The 18,422-nt window shown below is 50.5% G+C and overlaps 1 protein-coding gene across 3 annotated transcripts in view; it reads left to right on the top strand.

The window, feature by feature from the left end:
* Nucleotides 1–17,488, top strand: part of ARNT (aryl hydrocarbon receptor nuclear translocator) — a 36,250-nt gene extending 18,762 nt beyond the window's left edge. For 2 of the 3 annotated variants that reach the window (XM_028709093.2, XM_028709091.2), the window contains 16 exons: nucleotides 44–257; nucleotides 1,963–2,062; nucleotides 3,988–4,053; nucleotides 4,362–4,447; nucleotides 5,513–5,589; nucleotides 6,272–6,406; nucleotides 7,039–7,113; nucleotides 8,161–8,312; nucleotides 10,326–10,436; nucleotides 10,627–10,702; nucleotides 11,484–11,607; nucleotides 12,337–12,436; nucleotides 12,760–12,931; nucleotides 13,327–13,486; nucleotides 14,596–14,750; nucleotides 15,311–17,488. In XM_028709093.2, the coding sequence (XP_028564926.2) occupies nucleotides 44–257; nucleotides 1,963–2,062; nucleotides 3,988–4,053; nucleotides 4,362–4,447; nucleotides 5,513–5,589; nucleotides 6,272–6,406; nucleotides 7,039–7,113; nucleotides 8,161–8,312; nucleotides 10,326–10,436; nucleotides 10,627–10,702; nucleotides 11,484–11,607; nucleotides 12,337–12,436; nucleotides 12,760–12,931; nucleotides 13,327–13,486; nucleotides 14,596–14,750; nucleotides 15,311–15,400 (1,893 nt within the window). In that variant the 3' untranslated portion in view covers nucleotides 15,401–17,488. The remainder of the gene's footprint in view (nucleotides 1–43; nucleotides 258–1,962; nucleotides 2,063–3,987; nucleotides 4,054–4,361; nucleotides 4,448–5,512; nucleotides 5,590–6,271; nucleotides 6,407–7,038; nucleotides 7,114–8,160; nucleotides 8,313–10,325; nucleotides 10,437–10,626; nucleotides 10,703–11,483; nucleotides 11,608–12,336; nucleotides 12,437–12,759; nucleotides 12,932–13,326; nucleotides 13,487–14,595; nucleotides 14,751–15,310) is intronic. The other variant, XM_028709092.2, reaches the window with a different exon arrangement.
* The last annotated feature ends 934 nt before the right edge of the window (nucleotides 17,489–18,422 follow it).

Raw genomic sequence — 18,422 nt, 5'->3', positions numbered from 1 at the left:
TACTGAGCTTAATGCTCTGCCATCTCTCTATCTCTCTCTGCAGGAGCTCAAACACTTGATTCTGGAGGCGGCCGATGGGTTCCTCTTCATCGTGTCCTGCGAGACGGGCCGGGTGGTCTACGTCTCCGACTCTGTGACACCCGTCCTGAACCAGCCCCAGTCCCAGTGGTTCGGCAGCACCCTCTATGACCAGGTGCACCCCGACGACGTGGACAAGCTGCGGGAACAGCTCTCCACGTCGGAAAACGCCCTCACAGGTGAGCTCGGCCGTCCAGCCACCACCATCCCAGTCGGCGCATATCCTGTAAATTCCTGCTGAAATCCTGTTAGCATTTCATAACCGTGGATGTCCCAGGATTTATGCTTTGCCCTGCTTTTTAGCGCAGGAGTGCCCCCCGTTCCGCTCAGAATGGCAACAATGCAGTCACCTCGGGGAAGCAGAACCCAATACCACTTGCTGGAAACCGCAAGAGGGCCGAGTTGCTCTTGAACTCAAATCCTGCTTGCAAGTTTCCCACAGGTACCTGGTTGGCCACTGTGAGAACAGGATGCTGGACTGGAAGGGCCATTGGCCTGATCCAGCTCTTCAGATGTTCCCATTGAACCTCCAGGTCCTGAGGCAATCTATCTACATTCCTGGGTGGTTTGGGTCATTTGACCGCTGTGAGAACAGGATGCTGGACTAGATGGGCCCCCTGTGCTGGGCCCGGGGGTAACCCTTGAAACACACAGTCCAGGACCAGTCCAGAATCCAAAGGTTCTGCTGGGAGTCAGTCCGACAGGGCCAAGGCAGAACGCAAGGCAGGAAACCAGGCAAGGACAGGTATAGGATCTAGCATACATCAATGTTGCTCCCGCAACCTGGGGCAGGGTCCAACAGCCTTTTATCTCTGTCGGGGTAACGGCCAGTCCTGATCCCCCGGCGACTCACCTCCCTGTCTCGCCCGAAGGCGAGCACTCCTCCTGCGAATACTCAGGTCCCTCCTTCTCTCAGACCTCAGTCTCTGCAGCTCGGGAGACGTCGGTGGGTGACTAGACCCAGAAGCTGCCTCAGCCTCTCCTGACCCAACTGGTAGTGGAGCAGCTGTAAGTAACGGCCCAGCTGGAGGCAACGAGGTCATCCCCACATCTGAAGCCAGGGCAGGATCAGGCCCCTGACTCGGCCCAGCTAGTGCTTGTTGCAGGGGAACCTGTGCAGACTGGGACTCTTCAGAATCAGGCCCCAGACTAGGGTCAGATGATGCCTGAGGCAAAGGATCCGGTGCGGACTGAGACTCCTCTGGTTCCGAGTCCGAGCCTGAGTCACAGGTCATCACACCCCCTTTGGTCCTGATCCAGCAGGGCTCTTCTGAGGTTTTTACATCGCAGAATACTCCTGCTGTTGGGGACTGGCAGAGTGCTGGTAAGGGTGCATTGCGGGGGGGGGGGGGGGAGAGGGCTGGAGTCTGACTTGGCAGAGGCGGTCAATGATTGTGTGGGCCTGTGTCAGCCAGGAGGCAAGAGTCTATGGCAGGGGAATCTTCAGAGCTGGAGGGTGGAGCACAGGATGGGTTGGAAGAAGAGGAGGAAGAGGCAGGTCAGGCAAGTGAAGAACCACTGTCTTCCAGAACCAGGAGGGAATTGAAAAGGGAGGAGCAGGGGAAGTTTCCACGCAGGCATAATCTCCGGCTGTGTGTGCGCAGCCCATCAGGAGCAGGTACATAAACTGGAAAGGAAGTGATTCCCTGTTGCTGCAAATGCTCCATAGAGCGCAAACCAGACAATGCTAGTGCATGGTTATTGGGAGCCATAAAAGCTACTGTAAGTGTCCACATTTGAGTCAATTCTTAACTGTCTGCCATGTGCATTCCTTTTGCTGGGGAGTGCAAAAAAAACCAACAACAACCTTGAAAGGTAGGTTTCTCCTGAGCAGAACTGCCCTCACATTTTTGACTGTGACAATGGCGATTTCCTGTTTCCCAGGTCGCATCCTGGACCTGAAGACGGGGACCGTCAAGAAGGAAGGGCAGCAATCCATGCGGATGTGCATGGGATCCCGGCGGTCTTTCATTTGTCGGATGAGGTAGGACGGGGCTCCTCGGTTCCGCGTACAAAACCCACATGCCGTATTTGCGTGAGCTGGGCGTTGCTTCACTCATCTTGCTTTACTGGCCAAGGGAGCTGGCGTACAGCTTCCGGGTCATGTGGCCAGCATGACTAAGCCGCTTCTAACGAACCAGAGCAGCGCACGGAAACGCCATTTACCTTTCCGCCGGAGTGGTACCTATTTATCTACTTGCACTTTGACGTGCTTTCGAACTGCTAGGTTGGCAGGAGCAGGGACCGAGCAACGGGAGCTCACCCCGTTGCGGGGATTCAAACCGCCGACCTGATTGGCAAGTCCTAGGCTCTGTGGTTCAACCCACAGGGCCACCCACGTCCCAAAGGAAAATGGTTAGGGAAGGGCAAATGAAAGGATCTAGAATGCTGCAGGGGCTGCAGTAACTCCTCTAGCAGAATCTATGGCTTTTTAGTTTAGGAAAAAGTGAGAGGGGCAGGCCAAGAGGCCTTGGTGCAATGCAACAGTACGCTATGGTGCTTTGGAAGTGTATTGTAGCTACCGTATTTACTCGAGTCTAATGCGCCATCAAATCTAATGTGCGACTCAATTTTCAGAACCGTGAAACCCCCAAAAAGTATTCGCCGGCAAATGTAAATGTGCCATCGAAGCTAAAGCGTGCCTTAATTTTCACAGCATAATTCGGCCAAAAAGGTGAGCATTAGATTCAAGTAAATACGGTAATAAATTCATTGCTGAACTTTCAGAAAAGGAGAGATCGTTCAAGGCCATGTTTCTGTTAATAAAAGTGCCAAGCAACGTAGTGTATTAAGAATTTACTTCTACACCACTGGTTCATACCCAGGTCAGGGAACAAACCTTTCAATAAAAATGCAGCCCTGAGAAAACCCAAGCAAAGCTTCCAATAGGGACCTGGTTTATGTAGAAAATCTATTGCGCAGAAGGACAGCCCCACTAACCACTTGTTCAGCGAACTGCCAAATCTGTATATTAATATTATTATTATTTTTTAAAAGCCTCCTGCTGTAAAATATAAATGGATTGGGGAGATTTTGAAACGAGTGTTAATTCACACACTCGCCGCTGCTCTGTGGGTGAGGAGGAAGGAGAGAATATTATTATTAATATTCAGTTCGTCAGTTGCCTGATATATAGCAGTCTCCAGGTGACTTACAGCAAATTTAAAAACATACAAGGGTATTAAGTTCCAGGCAGGGCTGGGGTGGGGATTCCTGCTCCAGGTTTCTCCCCTTCAGCCTTAAAAGTCCCCAGAAATGGCTAGCTGTCACATTAATCAGCAACTGCATTGTTAGAGAGCCAGTGTGGTGTAGTGGTTAAGAGCGGTGGACTCGTAATCTGGTGAACCGGGTTCGCTTCCCCGCTCCTCCACATGCAACTGCTGGGTGACCTTGGTCCAGTCACACTTCTCTGAAGTCTCTCAGCCCCACTCACCTCACAGAGTGTTTGTTGTGGGGCAGGAAGGGAAAGGAGAATGTTAGCCGCTTTGAGACTCCTGAAGGGGAGTGAAAGGTGGGATATCAAATCCAAACTCTTTTTGAATAAAAGTTTCTGGAAACCACAGGAGGGGAGAGGGCTCTTGTCCTCAATTCCTGCTTGTGGGGTTCCTAGAGGCATCTGGTCAGCCACTGTGAGAACAGGACACTGGACTAGATGGGCCCCTGGCCTGATCCAGTAGACTCTTTGCTTCATGACCAGAAGCAGCCGCAGCATGGCTTTTGGGAGTGCTCCCTGGCCAGGCTGCATGGAAGCAAATCTGTGTAGTTCTGCCACAAGGAAGCAGGCAAAGGGTTGTGGGCCAGCTTGGTCCCTAAGTGAAGATACAAATGTCTTGCAGGGAGCGGGAGGAACCAGAGTCTTTGGGTGAAAATGGAAGTAACATGAGTTTGTTTCTGTTCTTCGCTCCACAGATGCGGCAATGCCACGGTGGATCCAGTCTCCATGAACCGCCTCAGCTTTATGAGAAACAGGACCCGGTAAAACTGGTTGTTCAGGGAGCCAGGGCTTGGTTGGCTGATAAGGGGTAGCGAGCAGCCCAATGTTAGCTTCATGTGGCAAAGCGGAGTAGTCAAACTCTGATCTTCCAGGTCCTAGTCTGATACTCTAACCACTATACCACCGCTGCCTCTCACATTTGTTTAATCAGTGCAGGGGGTAGAGCTGAGGTTTTTGTTGACAGGTTGCTTTGCTGAGAGTTCTGGTGGACTCTCATCCCCCCTGCACCCCCAGTAAGACCAGCAAATGCAGCCCTGGCAACATATTTCTCTCTGTTCCCTCCTTCCAGGAATGGGTTGGGTGCCGTGAAGGATGGTGAGCCTCATTTTGTCGTGGTCCACTGCACAGGCTACATCAAAGCCTGGCCACCGGCAGGTAACCTCACCTGAATGTCTCATTCTGGAAGACCCCCTTTTTAATGTTTCTGCTAATTCATTTATTTCCTGTTACTTTGAAGTCCTGTTCTTCTAAAAATAAAGTGTTACAGGGTTTTTATCAGGAGGGCGGGAAGTCTGGACGATGTTCATGGGTCCCTTCCAGGCCTGTGATCTTGTATCCAGTGGGTTTAGAGTCTAGTAAAAGAAACCACTGAACTGCTCAGACAAGTTTCTTCGCAAGATTCCAACTTTAGCTGGCCACTGAAGTACTGCCATTTACATGTCCAAAGAGCGGGCTTGGTTGCCGTAGAGACCAGTGGGGGGGTCTTTTCCCACCTTACCTGTCTGTATGCCAAGTCATCCTAGGCTGGAGAACGACAGGCCAGGGGGCGCTCTGTGTGAAAAAGAGAGAGAGAGAAAATGTGTGTGTGTGTTGGCTGATGCTGGAAGCTGGAGACACACAGGATTGTCTTGCACTGTTCTGGATCCAAAGCTACAATTTGATAATCTTGCTGGGAACTTAATGAGGAGGCAATATCTGCTGGAGTGTTAATGCTGTGAGCCCCTCCATCCTATGCTCAGGTTGCATCTATGCTTAAATAATGCCATGCATCCTAACTTGCTCAGATTTTCTTTCCCTTGTTTTCATTTTTTCTTCTACATAACTGTCAGTTTTCCTTTCTGAGGTTCCTTCACTTCCCTCTTACCCTCATCTTTCTTTTTTTAAATTCACTAGCAATTTTTTTAAAAAAATTACTGCATCCCTTCTCTTCCCCTCTGTCAGTTGTTTTCTCCCTCCTTTCCCATAGCAAGATCCCCACTAATTTTACCCTGCAAGCGTTTCCGCATGGAGACCCCCTTTTTCAAAGGCTTCTAATTACCCCTTGGTTCAGAAGTGTTTCACACAATGCTGGTCCTTCTCTACCTCCACCAAATTTCTCCCACTCTACCAGCCACATGGGGTCAATAACATATATATTTTTGACCCACTAAGACCAGAACCCACCTTTGAGAAAAGCCTGTCCTGGATCTGAGCTCAACTCCTCCTTCTTGCCACCCACAGGGGTCTCCCTCCCGGATGACGACCCAGATGCTGGGCAGGGGAGCAAGTTCTGCCTGGTGGCCATCGGCAGGCTGCAGGTGAGTTAGCCTTTCCCTCAAGCCCCAAAAGGACGCGGGAACCAGGTTGCCATCGATTGCTGAGCCTTCTTCGTACCTTATCGCAGCAGGTGTCCTTATCTGAGAGCCTCAAAAGCCGCACCACAATTGCTGTCCCCTGTGTTGCTCCAGGGCGGGGCTGGCAGCTTGCCTGAGGCCACTTTTGTAGAATTGTAGGAGAGTTGGAAAGGCAACCCAAAGGCCATCTAGTCCAGTGTTTCCCAACCTTGGGCCTCCAGCTGTTTTTGGACTACAACTCCCATCATCCCTAGCTAGCAAGACCAGTGGTCAGGGATGATGGGAATTGTAGTTCAAAAACAGCTGGAGGCCCAAGGTTGGGAAACACTGATCTAGTCCAACCCTCTACAATGCGGGAATCATGGCTAAAGAATCCCTGCGAGATGGCCAGTTTAGTGAGCGCATGGCAGAGATTAGGGCCCAGTCCCTCACCTCTCCCAGCTCTTAGGGAGAATCCGCTGCCGAAGAAGAGAAAGGAGAGAAATAATCAGGGGCCTTCCGCAGAGTTTCCTGCCTCCCCTCACTTGCTGACTTGCCTTCTTACAGGGGAAAGGGCTGTCTCTCCTCCAAGCGGGAAGCCCAATCCCTGCCGAGCCCCCACTCTGTAACCGGCCCCTAACACCTTGGCGTCTCCCTTCCCTTGCAGGTCACGAGCTCGCCCAGCTGCGTGGACATAAACACCGTTTGCCAGCCCACAGAGTTCATCTCGCGGCACAACACCGACTGCCTCTTCACCTTCGTCGACCACCGCTGCGTGGCTACCGTTGGCTACCAGCCGCAGGTGCGGGGAACTGGAGGAGGGGGTTTCCAGCAAGAGCTGGGGGCACATTGGCTCCCTGGGACCAGGCCAAAAGCCCACTTAGTCCAGAATCCTGGACAATATCATTTATATATAAGTTAAACAGTGCCGGGGCTAAAATACACCCTTGCTTAACTCCCTTTGTGACTTGTAAGTTGTCCATTTGTAGAGCAGTGCGCCTTTCATCACAGTATCATTGTATAAGCATTTAATCAAGTACAGCAGTCTTTTGTCTATATTTGAGGAGTTCAGCTTCTCCCAGAGTCTTACTCGCGAAATTGAGTTGAATGCAGCTTTCAAATCAATGAAAGCTGCGTATAGCATAAGGTTTCCTGGGGACAGTCCCCCGATTTAGAAATCAGTCCTCTGACAAAATCTTATCATTCCTACTGAAGTTGAAAAGTGTCCCCAGATTCACTGAAAAAAATCTGGTAACCTTAGTATAGCACACCACCCAGATGCCCCATAGGGAAGCTCACAAGGAGACCCACATGCAACAGCAACAGCTCTCCCGACTTGCTATTCCCAGCGGCTGGTTTTATTCAGAGGTAACCTGCCTTCAGCAGTGACATTCTGACTCTTTCTCTCTCTCCCTGCCCCCCACAAAAAAATAGGAACTCTTGGGAAAGGATATTGTTGACTTCTGCCATCCGGAAGACCACCAGCTTTTGAGGGACAGCTTCCAGCAGGTAAACCAGCCACGAGTCCATGACTGATTCAGCCTGGCATCTGCACAACAACCCAGCACACACCCCTTGGCAAACGCGTTTTGAATGCCGTCGGAGCAGGCAGGGGGAGCCTTGGGCCCTCCTGAGGTTGCTGAACTACAACTCCCATCCTGCTCCTCCCTGGCCAGGCTTGCCGTCAGGGCTGGTGGGAGTCGTAGTTCAGCAAGATCCAGAGGTTGCACACATGCCTGCCTTATAGACCAATCCGTTCCCTGGTCTGGAGCACAAACTTCAGGCCATCTTTCCAAAGCCCCGGGAGGGAGGGAGGGAGGGAGGGAGGGAGGGGAAGCTGGCTTTTCACGACCTTCACAATCCTGCATTCCACCCCATAACCATCAACATCTGTGGAAAATGGAAATAAATACCTGCCAGGTGCCCTAGTGCGGGATGCAGAAACACTTTTTCATCTCGAGGGCCGCATTCCGTTCTTGGCAACCTTCCGGGGGCCACATGCCACTGGTGGGTGGGGCCAAGGACGTAAATTTGAGTTCTGTAGAATAGATTGGCTCCTACACACACACAGATGCCTCTCTGTCTTCTGTCCAGGTGAGCGAGAGGCAGGATCAGAGTTCGAGGAAACATCTCCAGCCAGGCAAAACCGCCTTTGGGGTGCAAAGCAGGGGGGGGGGTGAGAGGCATAGGGGGAAGACCTGCCCTAGGGAAAGCAACCTCCAAAATCCCAGGCAAGGAGGAATTGTAGCCAGTGGTGGCATTAAAAGAGGGCAGGCAAGTTGCAGCTCCCAACCCAATGTCGTCTCTTGCACTAGCCCCCTTTGCTGGCATTTTTTAGAAAGCCGAAGTGGGGGGCTAAGATTGGGAAGCTCCAAAGTGGCGGAGCTTTACTTGGGGTTCTTCTGATCCTGGGTCTTAGGATAAGCGCTGCCCTTTCAGGAACTGCATGTCTTGTTTGAGGGGGGGGGGGGCTTCTTTTCCGCCCCTCTGCTGTGGCTGCTGCTGTTGCCGGCGTAAAACCAAAACAAACCCCCACCCCCCACCCCGTTTTTCCAGGTGGTGAAGTTAAAAGGCCAAGTTCTGTCCGTCATGTTCCGTTTCCGGTCCAAGAACCAAGAATGGCTCTGGATGAGAACTAGCTCCTTCACCTTCCAGAACCCCTACTCAGATGAGATAGAGTACATCATCTGTACCAACACCAATGTGAAGTACGTACGCGGGGACCCCTTGTGCCACCCCCACCCACCCCACTGGCAGCGGGGCCTGTTCTTTCGCTGTGTCCTCGAAAGACTTGCAGGGCGGAGGGGGCTTTGCAGTCTCCCACCCCAAAAACCCCCTCCTTAGCTTCATTCCAGCCTCTTTTTAAGCAAAATGCATTATAAGAAGTTCTGCTTCTGGGTTGTCAAATCTCCTTTGCCTTTTTTGCTGTTGTTGTTCAGTTGAACCCCAAGACCTACCAGCCAGAAGCAAAATCAGGCAGGGCACATTCACTTTTAAATATAACTTTGAAAAGTCGCAGCTTCCCTCAAAGAATTAGAGGAAATGTCATTTGTTAAGGGTGCTAGGAGTTGTTAGAAGGCCCTCTAGTCCCCCTCCCAGAACTACAATTCCCAGAGTTTCATGGGAAAGAGGGATAAGCCTCTCTGGGAATTGTAGCTCTGGGAAAGGAACATGATACTCTTCCTAAACTCTCAGCATCAACTACAGCTCCCAGGATTCCTTGGGGGGGAAGCCATGGCTATTTAAAGTCACATCACCGTGCTTTAAATTTGTGGTGTGAATGTGGCCTTTGGGTACCCGATGCTAGTCCTATGCAGAGTGGACTCACTGAAATCAGTGGACAGGCTAACTTAGGTCCATAGATTTCCATATGTCTGCCCTGACTGGAACTTAGTTAGCTGCCGCCCTTAGAATTAAGGAGCAAGGAGCCTCCAGTCCCATTTCTGAGTGTAGGGATTTGTTTCCAGTGCCAGAGGTCACAGCTCTTTTGCACACACACAAAGATCTGCTAACTGTGAGTTCAGATTTCTCCATTTTAGCTGCCTAACTTGCTTTTTCTTGCTCTGGGGTCAGAATCCCTTGTTGATCTACTGCAAAATTGCCCTGAGATCTCCCCACAGATCTCAGTCTACTTTCTGCCCTTCCCTTGGTTTAACCGCCTGTCTGCTCTGAGTATCTTTGCTCTTGATTGGACATCCCTGCTGTGATGTCAGGGAATACGCTAGCCTTAATTGGAGCAGACCTACAGAACCTGACTACCTTGGAGAACATAAGAAAACCCTGCTGGATCAGGCCAATGGCCCATGCAGCATCCTGTTCTCGCAGTGGCCAGCCATAGGCCCAGATCCGCAGCAGGAGGTTCATTAGTTTCATTGGGTCTGCTGCTGAGTAGGACTGGCATGGGATGCGACCCATAATGCCGCCCCCCTCAGCCATCAGGACACCAGCTCTCCTCTTGGTCTGCCCCATATTGTCATGTTAGTGTCATTTCCTTGAGTGAATCCATACATTCACCATCCCCAAATCTGAAACTGGGACACATTGGCAGGTTGAGCTAAAGACTAAGAATCATCTCCAGCTAAGTTTTACTGAGAGTAGACCCATTGAAATGAATGGAACTAAGTTATGTTGATTGATTTCAGTAGCTCTGCTTTGAGTAGCACCAACATTGGAGACTGCTCTCAATTATCTGCCCACTGCCCATCTTTCAGTGTATTTTTAAAATAATTTTGTGGTGTCGTGGAGGGGCGGGTGACCTCTGAGAGATGGTTGTGGCAGTCGGCTTGAGTAAGCTTATGCACAATCTATTTCTGCCCCTTCACTTGGGGGTGGGAAGAACCCCACACACCCATACACTCATCCATTCCATTTCCATATACCAGCTTCAGACGGGGAGCTTCAGAGAAATCAAAGCCAGATTTTGCATTTATTATGGAGTCGCTTACATAGAACAGTGTAACGTGTTTTGTTTTTAAACTGATTGCAATCAAGCTTTAAAAACAAATGTGCCTGAAATTTATCAAGATGCAGATTTAAAACCAACAGATACGTGTAAAAAGAATTGTGTGTGTGGGGGGGTAGCAAAAAAGACTTTAGCAGGCGCCAAAAACAGCCTTGAGAGGAGGGAGGGGCATAAAGACCCCCTGGCTCGCTGGAACGCTCTGAGGGTTGCAATTGACTCCCTCCGATCCCTGACCTTCCCTTCCCCGATGACCCCCCAGGAACGCCAGCCAGGAGTCCCGGCCTGCCTTGGCCAATCAGATGCAGCGGCCCCAACTGGGCCCAAACGCCAGCCTGCCTTTGGAAATGAGTCCTGCCCAGCTGGCGACGAGGTAAGTGGGGGAGGGCTGGCTGGAGTCACCCTGGGGCCCTTTGCTCTGTGAGGGGTCTATCCCAAGGCCCCTGGGGCATGTAGGTGTCGGAGCACCTTGTAAGCTCTTCTCAGTTCCTCTCCCTGCTCTGTGGCACTTTCCTCTGACCCACAACCAGCTCCTAACCTCTTAACAATGGCTTGCGTTTCAGGCAGCAGGCGACACAGCCAACCGACGTCGACGTGGTCCCTGTCAGGGAGAGCTTAGCCAGTTACGACCACACCCAGGTAAATCGGCAAAGCTTTCAAGAGTTTCCATGGGGACTCGTCCCAGCTCCCTGCCCCAAATTGAGACTTGACAGAGGGCACACACAAACACACCCGCTGACATGGATCACTGTGTCCCTCCTTTGGCAGACCACACACTCCACTGGAAGGAACTCACGGCGCTCACCTCTGTGGAGTTGCCAGTCGCCATTGGCGACTAGAGGAGTCGTTCAGTACAGGACTGCAGTGGCATGAGAGGAAGAAATGACTCTTTCCCCCCCATAACTCCCTCTTCAGCCATCCTTCAGCCTGCCCCCTTTGCATGCACAGAAATGAAAACATAGATTTTGTGGAGTGGCAATCCAGACAGGATTCTCACACCCCGTCCATTCTCATTTAAGTGGCATGTTGCAGGATTTATGTTAGTACACACCTAGATTCCAATCCTTGCTCCGCCGTGAAGCTTATTGGGGTGTCCGGGGGCCCAGTTGCCATCTCTCAGCCTAACCCACCTCCCGGGGTAGATGTGAGGATAAAATTAGGGGAGGAGGAATGGGGTGTGGTGCCCTGAACTCTCGGGGCAGGGTGGGGGATAGAAATGGAAATAAATCCCTGGGCTAATCACTTATTTAGTTGTGTGTGCATATGTTGACACCTGCAGATTGTATCCAACATTAATCATACTCAAGACTCTCTGCAGTTAATGGGTTTGACTGACCTTAGGCACGTTGATTTCAGAGGATCTACTCAGGAGTAGAACTGAGCTGACTGTGCAACCCTGTGTTTGCTCATCTCCTTCCAGGCTGCCGTTCAACCGGTGGCCACCACCGGCCCGGACCATGGCAAACCTCTGGAGAAAGCAGAGACCCTCTTCAGTCAGGAGCGGGACCCTCGCTTCAGTGAAATTTACAGCAGCATCAGCACAGGTGAGAGGGTTGGGGTCGGGGGGTGGGAAATCAGAGCCGGTAATCGGTAGCCATGTCAGTCCATCCCCTGGGAGAAAAAAAAGAGAGAAATCTTGGGGAACGCCAAAGGTCGCAAGTTCAATCCCCAGGGGCATATTCAGGTAGGGCTGGGGACATCCGACCTCACCTGAAACCTTGGAGAGGCGCTGCTGTCAGTGTCGACAGTCCTGGGCGAGATGGGCCCAAGCAGCCTCCTATGCTATAGCTTCCTATGAGTTGGATCCAGCATTAGTCCTGCTAAGACCAGGACCCCTTGAAATTAACGAAGGTGGTGGATTTGTTCCTTATTTAGCTGTTTTTATTTCTAAATCCTGCCTTCTCCCCAGGCCAGGACTCAAGGCGACTTACACAAGTTAAAGTGGCACAGAGAAAGTACAAGAAGCTAAAAGCATATTTTAAAATAGTTTGTTTAAACTAGAGTGGAATGAAAATAGCATAAAGGCAGATTGAAATATAGATAATAAAAAAGCAGCATGGCAGTGTCAGAAGCCCTTTCCTTAAAAACAGTCATTCCCAAAAGCCTGTCAGAATAAATTTATCTTCATCTGCCAGCAGGAAGGGCAAGGAGAGAGCCAGTCTCTCGGAATAAGGCCCATTAGTATCAGTAGGTCTTCGTTGGATACCACCCAATATCCCGTTCTTGGGTGGCCAGGTCGGGGCTAACCATGCTTCTCTCTCTCTCTCAATCAGACCAGACGAAAGCCGTTTCTTCTGGCTCTCTGCCCGCCAGCCAGTCCCTCTTCTCTCAGGGAAGCAGTTTCATAGCTCCTCGTCCCGCCGAGAACTTCAGGTGAGGTCCAAGGGATAGTCTCAAGACTCCTGCAATTGGCTGAGGTTCCTTTCCAGTTTAGCCCAGCCTCCGCAGTGCAGCAGTTAGAGTGAGTGAGGGTTCAGATCCTCACTCAGCCATCAAGCTCACAGTCTCCCAGCTTAACCTACATCAAAGGGGGCGGGGGGAACACCACATATGCCGCCTTGAGCTCCTCGGAAGAAAGGCGAGACAGAAACTGAGCGAACAAATGAAAGAATGAATTGCATGTCAGCTCTCTACGTGCCTCTTCAGCCACACTGGCCTTTCCTCCCTTAACTCTGCCCTCTTCCTCGCCTCTGTAGGAGCAGCACGATGGTGCCCCCCGTGAACGTCATTCAGCAGCAGCTGCCCACGGCACCGCATTCAGCCTCGGCGGGTCAGATCCTGGCCCAGATCTCTCGCCACTCCAATCCCGATCAGGTTTCCGGGACCACGTGGGCTTCAGGGACAACACGCACGTCTTTCACTGCCCAGGTAGTTTTTGTCTTTTTCCTACAAACCATATATATGGGCATCCCTAGTACGAAGTGGGCTTAGCCACAGTTTTGTGTTGAATAGTCACAAGCTGCCGTGTCTGCTGGAGGAGCTGGAACTGGGCCTGGTTTAGGAGTATAGAAAGTTTCTGCCTCATAGAATCATAGACCTGTAGAGTTGGAAGGGACGTCTGGTGGTCATCTAGTCCAACCCCCTGCGATGCAGGAATCTCAACGAGATTGTACATAACCGACGGCCATCCAGCCTCTGCTCAAAAATCTCCCAAGGAATGACATTTTGTTCCTGCAAGGACATACACTCCAGCTTCCTGTAACCTACCAGTTGCTTTTTATTTATCTGCTCACTGTTTAAATTTCTTTTTTGTGCTCTTCTAGCAGGCGGCTTCCCACGCTGTTAAGACTCGGCCGCCTTCCTTTGCCATGGGCACCTTCCAAGGCACCCCGTCCTCCTTCAGCCCCATGTCGACACAAGGCTCCACAGCTTCGCCAGGCGGGTCTGCCTACCCAAGCCTTGCCAGCCGCAACGCCAGCTTTGGTGAGTGTTCCCCACCGGGTTTGGAAGTTGCAAGTGGTGATCCTTCTGCTGAAGAGGCAGGACTCTGTCGCCGTGCAGTTCCTCGTTCTGCAGAAGCAACGCTGTGAAATGATGGGCGTGTATGTTGAGCACAGCAGGAAGGGCCGGAGCTCAGCAGAAGAATACCCGCTTTGCTTGCAGAAAGTCCCAGGTTCAATTCCAGGCACCTTCTGCTAGGGCTGGGGAGACCATGCCTGAACATAACAGGAGCCCGCAAGGACCGCCTCTCTCCATATGAACCTACCTGGACCCTGAGATCATCATCTGAGTCCCTTTTTCATGTGCCTCCTCTAAGAGAGGTCCAGAGGCTGGCAACATGAGAACAGGGCCTTTTCTGTAGTGGCTCCCCGCTTGTGGAATGCTCTCCCCAGGGAGGCCCACCTGGCACCTTCCTTGCATATCTTTAGGCACCAGGCAAAAACATTTCCCTTCAACCAAGCCTTTGGCTGATTAATATTCTACATCCTTTTAAATGTGTTTGTTGTGGAAACAACTGCACAATCAATTCTTTTTTGAAATAATTTTTATTGGTTTTACAAAATAAATCACGATTAACGTTTTTCAATAAAAGAAAAGTTTCAAATAAAACAAGATTCTCCCAAATCTTAGGACTACCCTCCTCCCCTCTGTGGGTGCTTTAAGTTTCTTAATCAACTGCATATTAGAGTTCATCCAAATTTCAGTTCTCCAATATGTCCAAAGTCTCTGTAACATTGCAAGAGTTATTCAGAGCATGCCATTAACCGCACAATCATTTCATGGTTGCCGGGAACAGTATTTTTCAGACTTCCAACAGGAATACTTTCAAATGCTTCCTGAATGTCAATAACAAGGGAGACAGGCGCACCTCACAAGGGAGGGCATCTCCTGTGAATCCACCTGGGATCTACCTTCTGTCCCACTTCTGATTGTTAGACCTCTTTCTGCAGCCCAAAGCAGGGCGTTTCCGCCCACCAACTCCTTCTAAGCCAAACCAGTCAATCTAGACCAAAGCGTGTTATCAAGGGCATGGGGAAAGAACAGTCTGTCTCCTACACTCAGTGCTAACCGCATTTTTGTTCCTTTCAAAGCTGCTGGAGAGAGCGGGCAGGCCCCAGCCCCGTTCCAGCCCCGGGCAGCGGAGGGGGTCGCCGTGTGGTCGCAGTGGCAGGGTCAGCACCACGGACAGAGTCCAAGCGAGTCGCACGCCCAGCAGCCACCACCAAACCAGTCGGAAGTCTTCCCGGTCAGTCAACCTCCCCTCCGCCACGATTCCAGTAACTTTTCCTGCCCCCCTGTTTTATAAACAGAGGCCAAGACACCAAGGATCCTCTTGCTAGGGATCCAAACCAGGATTTAAACCTCCAGCAGCCGACACTATTTCCCCATCTTTGATTTATTTAAAAGCACTGATAACCCAAGAAGCTGCACTATACTGAGCGAGACCGTTGGTCCACCTGACTCAGTATTGTCTACACAGACCGGCAGCAGCTCTAGATCCTCTCACAGCACCCTTAACAAAGGACAGTCCCCGGGATTCTTTCCGGGAAACCGTAACTATTAAAGTGGTATAAGGGTGCTTTAAATGTATGATGCAGAAGCAATCTGAGTTAATACGGATAAAGGTTTTACATAGCACAATTGAGGGTAGGGTTCATTTTAGGGGGTGCTGTTAAAGGTTTGCAAGTAGGAAACCCTTCTCCTACATTCAGGAACCACTTTCTGCCCGTCCTAGAAGATAACAGGGCACTGTCACCCAAGCAACGATAATTTCATTCTCATTTTCGAATTCCCTTTCATTTACAGGACATGTTGTCCATGCTGGGGGAACAGGGAGCCAGCTACAACAACGAAGAGTTTCCCGAGCTGAACATGTTCCCTCCCTTTTCAGAATAAGGATGGGAAAAGATCTATGCAGACGGTGCTGTTTCCCTGGCCCCCCGTGTAGCGACGCAGGAAGGGAGGAGTGTTTGTGACTCCCCCAACCCTTTCTAACTTCTGTCAAAGACTGCTATAGTCTTCCTACTTCTGGGAAGCAGAAGCGCTGCAGGCGAGGCGTCGCAGAGGGAGTCCGGCTCGTTCCCAGCTTGGGTGGAGCCTCCGGCGAGGCCGCTGTTTCCCTCCTTCCCGGCAGACCTGCCGCAAACCGGTTGTGTTTTGGAGAAAGCCGCGTGTGCAGAGTCCAAAAGCAGTCGCGAGGACTTGGGGAGCCCGATGAGTGGACGATGCTCAGTGTGCGATCATCAGGGATTTTTAAAAGCTCAATGGGTGTTTGGTTTTTTAAAAAAGAAACACCCTACGCCATAACCTTTTATACATATATACATATATATATAAATATATCAAAATTGTATTCTTGTTTATACGATGTCAGGGAATGGGGGCAGAATTTGCCCCCTGAAATGATGCTTAAAGCGCTGTGTAATTCCGTCACCTGTGAACACCCGAGGAATATAGAGAAACTCGTTGCCGCACACCCGTTTCACTAGCGTCCGCACTCATGTGTTCAGGTCTTGCACGTTATCTCCCTCGAGCAGTGTTAATGAAATGGAGGGGTCTGCCTGCCCCCACCCCAACGGTTCACCCTGCTGGGCTAGCAACTTTCTCAAATCCCCCCCCCCCTTCCCAGCAGCCGCCAAGCCCCCCACCAGGGCTTGAATGATGTGTATGTCTTTAGGGCATTGTGCTCTCCCCATAATGTATAGGGGAACTGGGATGCCAGCCGGCACTGGGAACAACAAGGAAGTTGGGGGACATCGGAGCTGGCTGCAGTTGGCTAGTCAAGGAAAAAGTAGGCATGGCTTGTCCTGAAGGAAGCCCTCAGGTTCCTCTGTTCTCTGGAAACCCAGACAAGCAAGTGTGGTGTTTGCCTTCTGGGATGATGAGACAGAAGGTATCCACCGTTGAAGCTGGCCCTGTTTCCTCCCATAACCTGTGCAATTAAAAGTGGGCCTCGCTCATTAGCGGAACCCTCTTGGCTTTCTTTTTTCTTGTAACGCTTCAGGACGGGGGACATTTCCAAGCCATAAAAAGCATCAGTAGCACAAAAGCTTTTTGTTGTTGTTGCATTGTTGAGGATTTCGGGGTTCACGTGGGTCCCCTTTGTATCCATCCCTCTCTTAATGTGAAACGGGACAGGGCTGCAATCTTCCCCCGGCGCTCACACAATTCTGGAAACAAGCAGATTTAATCTGAACAGGTTTCCTGTCCATCTGTTGTTCCTGGTGATGTCTTCCCCTCTCCCCCCCCCCCCCTTCTTCAGTGGGGGGGAAAGAACACACATACCTGTCTCTCTATCCCAATCCAGGCATTATCCTGCTCACCTGTTCTAGGGGGTGGGGAGTAAGAATTGAGATGAGACGATGGGAACCTTGTTCCAGAGATGTGTGATCGTCATCGAAATATACTTAACATTTGTCATGAAGCCTGAATTCTTGGAATCTACCACTGTCTTCTTTCAGAAATCACAGTTGAAAGTGGGGTGAACCCCAGGCTTTGGATAGAGCGGAAGACTGTTCCTCTCGTGTTCCAGATGTTATGTATATGATATTGAATAGTGTAACAATGCAGTTCTGTCTTTTCTGAGAAGGAAAAATGAAAGATCAGGATAAATTCTTTTAAAAGCCCACGGCGATTCTCGTTTCTATCTTGCAAAACTCAGCCATTGTTTGCCAAAGCGAAAGGATTGATCTCCTGGCGTCCCAAAAATATGGTACCAACCACTTTGCGATTTAAAAGCAACAATAACTTTTTAGTAATGACTGCAGAATTCAGCTTCTGGATAATTTCTAGTTCTCCCCCCCCCCCCTTTTTGTACTTTAAAAAAAATCAAGTTTCTAGCCCTCATGATGAACAGGACCAGCTTGATGATGTCTGTGGGCCCATATCTCAGAAGCATTTTACTGTTTTTCGTGTCGGCCTTTTGTCCCTTGCCCTGGCTTAACAGAGCAATTATGCAAAATAAACGATATGCCATATGTTTTATTCATGATGTTGTGCTCAGCGTTGATGAGAAAAGAGTTTCTTTTTGCCTGAATTTCAGCTGGTGGGTTTTAAGAATACTGAAATATGGTGTTTCCCCCAGGGCCAGATTAACTTGGACCACTGTGGCAGCTCAGGCTCATGTGCTGTGGAATAGACTTCTTTCTTCAAGAAGACATTGGGATTCAGAATCTCATCAGGCTGTGCTTTAGAGTCTGTTTCCAGAGGTGGGGCATTGCGGGGGGGGGGGTGTCACCTGACCAGTACTTCAAAAGTGGTGTGTACCTGACACCTCGAGGATTAGGATCTCCCCAGCTTTCCTGGAAATGCCATTGGGGATTGAATTTGGGGCCTTCTGCATGCAAGGCAGGTTTTCTGCTGCTGAGCTGCAACCCTTCCCTGTACCCGTGATGCTCCGTGACCCACAAGGCACCCTGAGCATGCATGCAATGGGGCACAGCCTGGCAGTAAGAAAGAAACCGTGGTACAGAAGGCAGCACCCATCTCTCCTGCCCAAGAGCCTGAACATTGCCCACCTCCCCACCCCAATGCCACTTTACCCATAGTGCACTGCGCTGCAGCCCACCCCCCTCATCACTGAGCTACTTGCAAAAAACATAAAGGAAGATTCCAGATCGTGGTTCTTAATGAGACTGGACATAGGTTTCTTCTTTTTTCCTAGCAGACCTGTGAACTGGCAGAGACACTTCTGCAGAGCCAATGGCTCGTTTACGTAATAATCCATGGTTCATTACACTGGGTGTTTTCCCCACAACAGCCAGAAACGAGCAGCAGCTTGCCCTGTTTACTGGTACTCCCAGGATATATTGCTTCTATATCTGGAGGCTCTATTGTGCATAAATAGCTATCAGGAGATCTATGTAAACTCATTTAATCCTTTTTTAATAAGAACCATTACTTCTCTCTCTCCCTCAAC

Source organism: Podarcis muralis, chromosome 16 (genome assembly GCF_964188315.1).
Source record: "Podarcis muralis chromosome 16, rPodMur119.hap1.1, whole genome shotgun sequence".
NCBI lineage: Eukaryota > Metazoa > Chordata > Lepidosauria > Squamata > Lacertidae > Podarcis > Podarcis muralis.
Note: the sequence above shows the minus strand (reverse complement) of the source record. Positions and strands in the feature narration are given on the sequence as shown.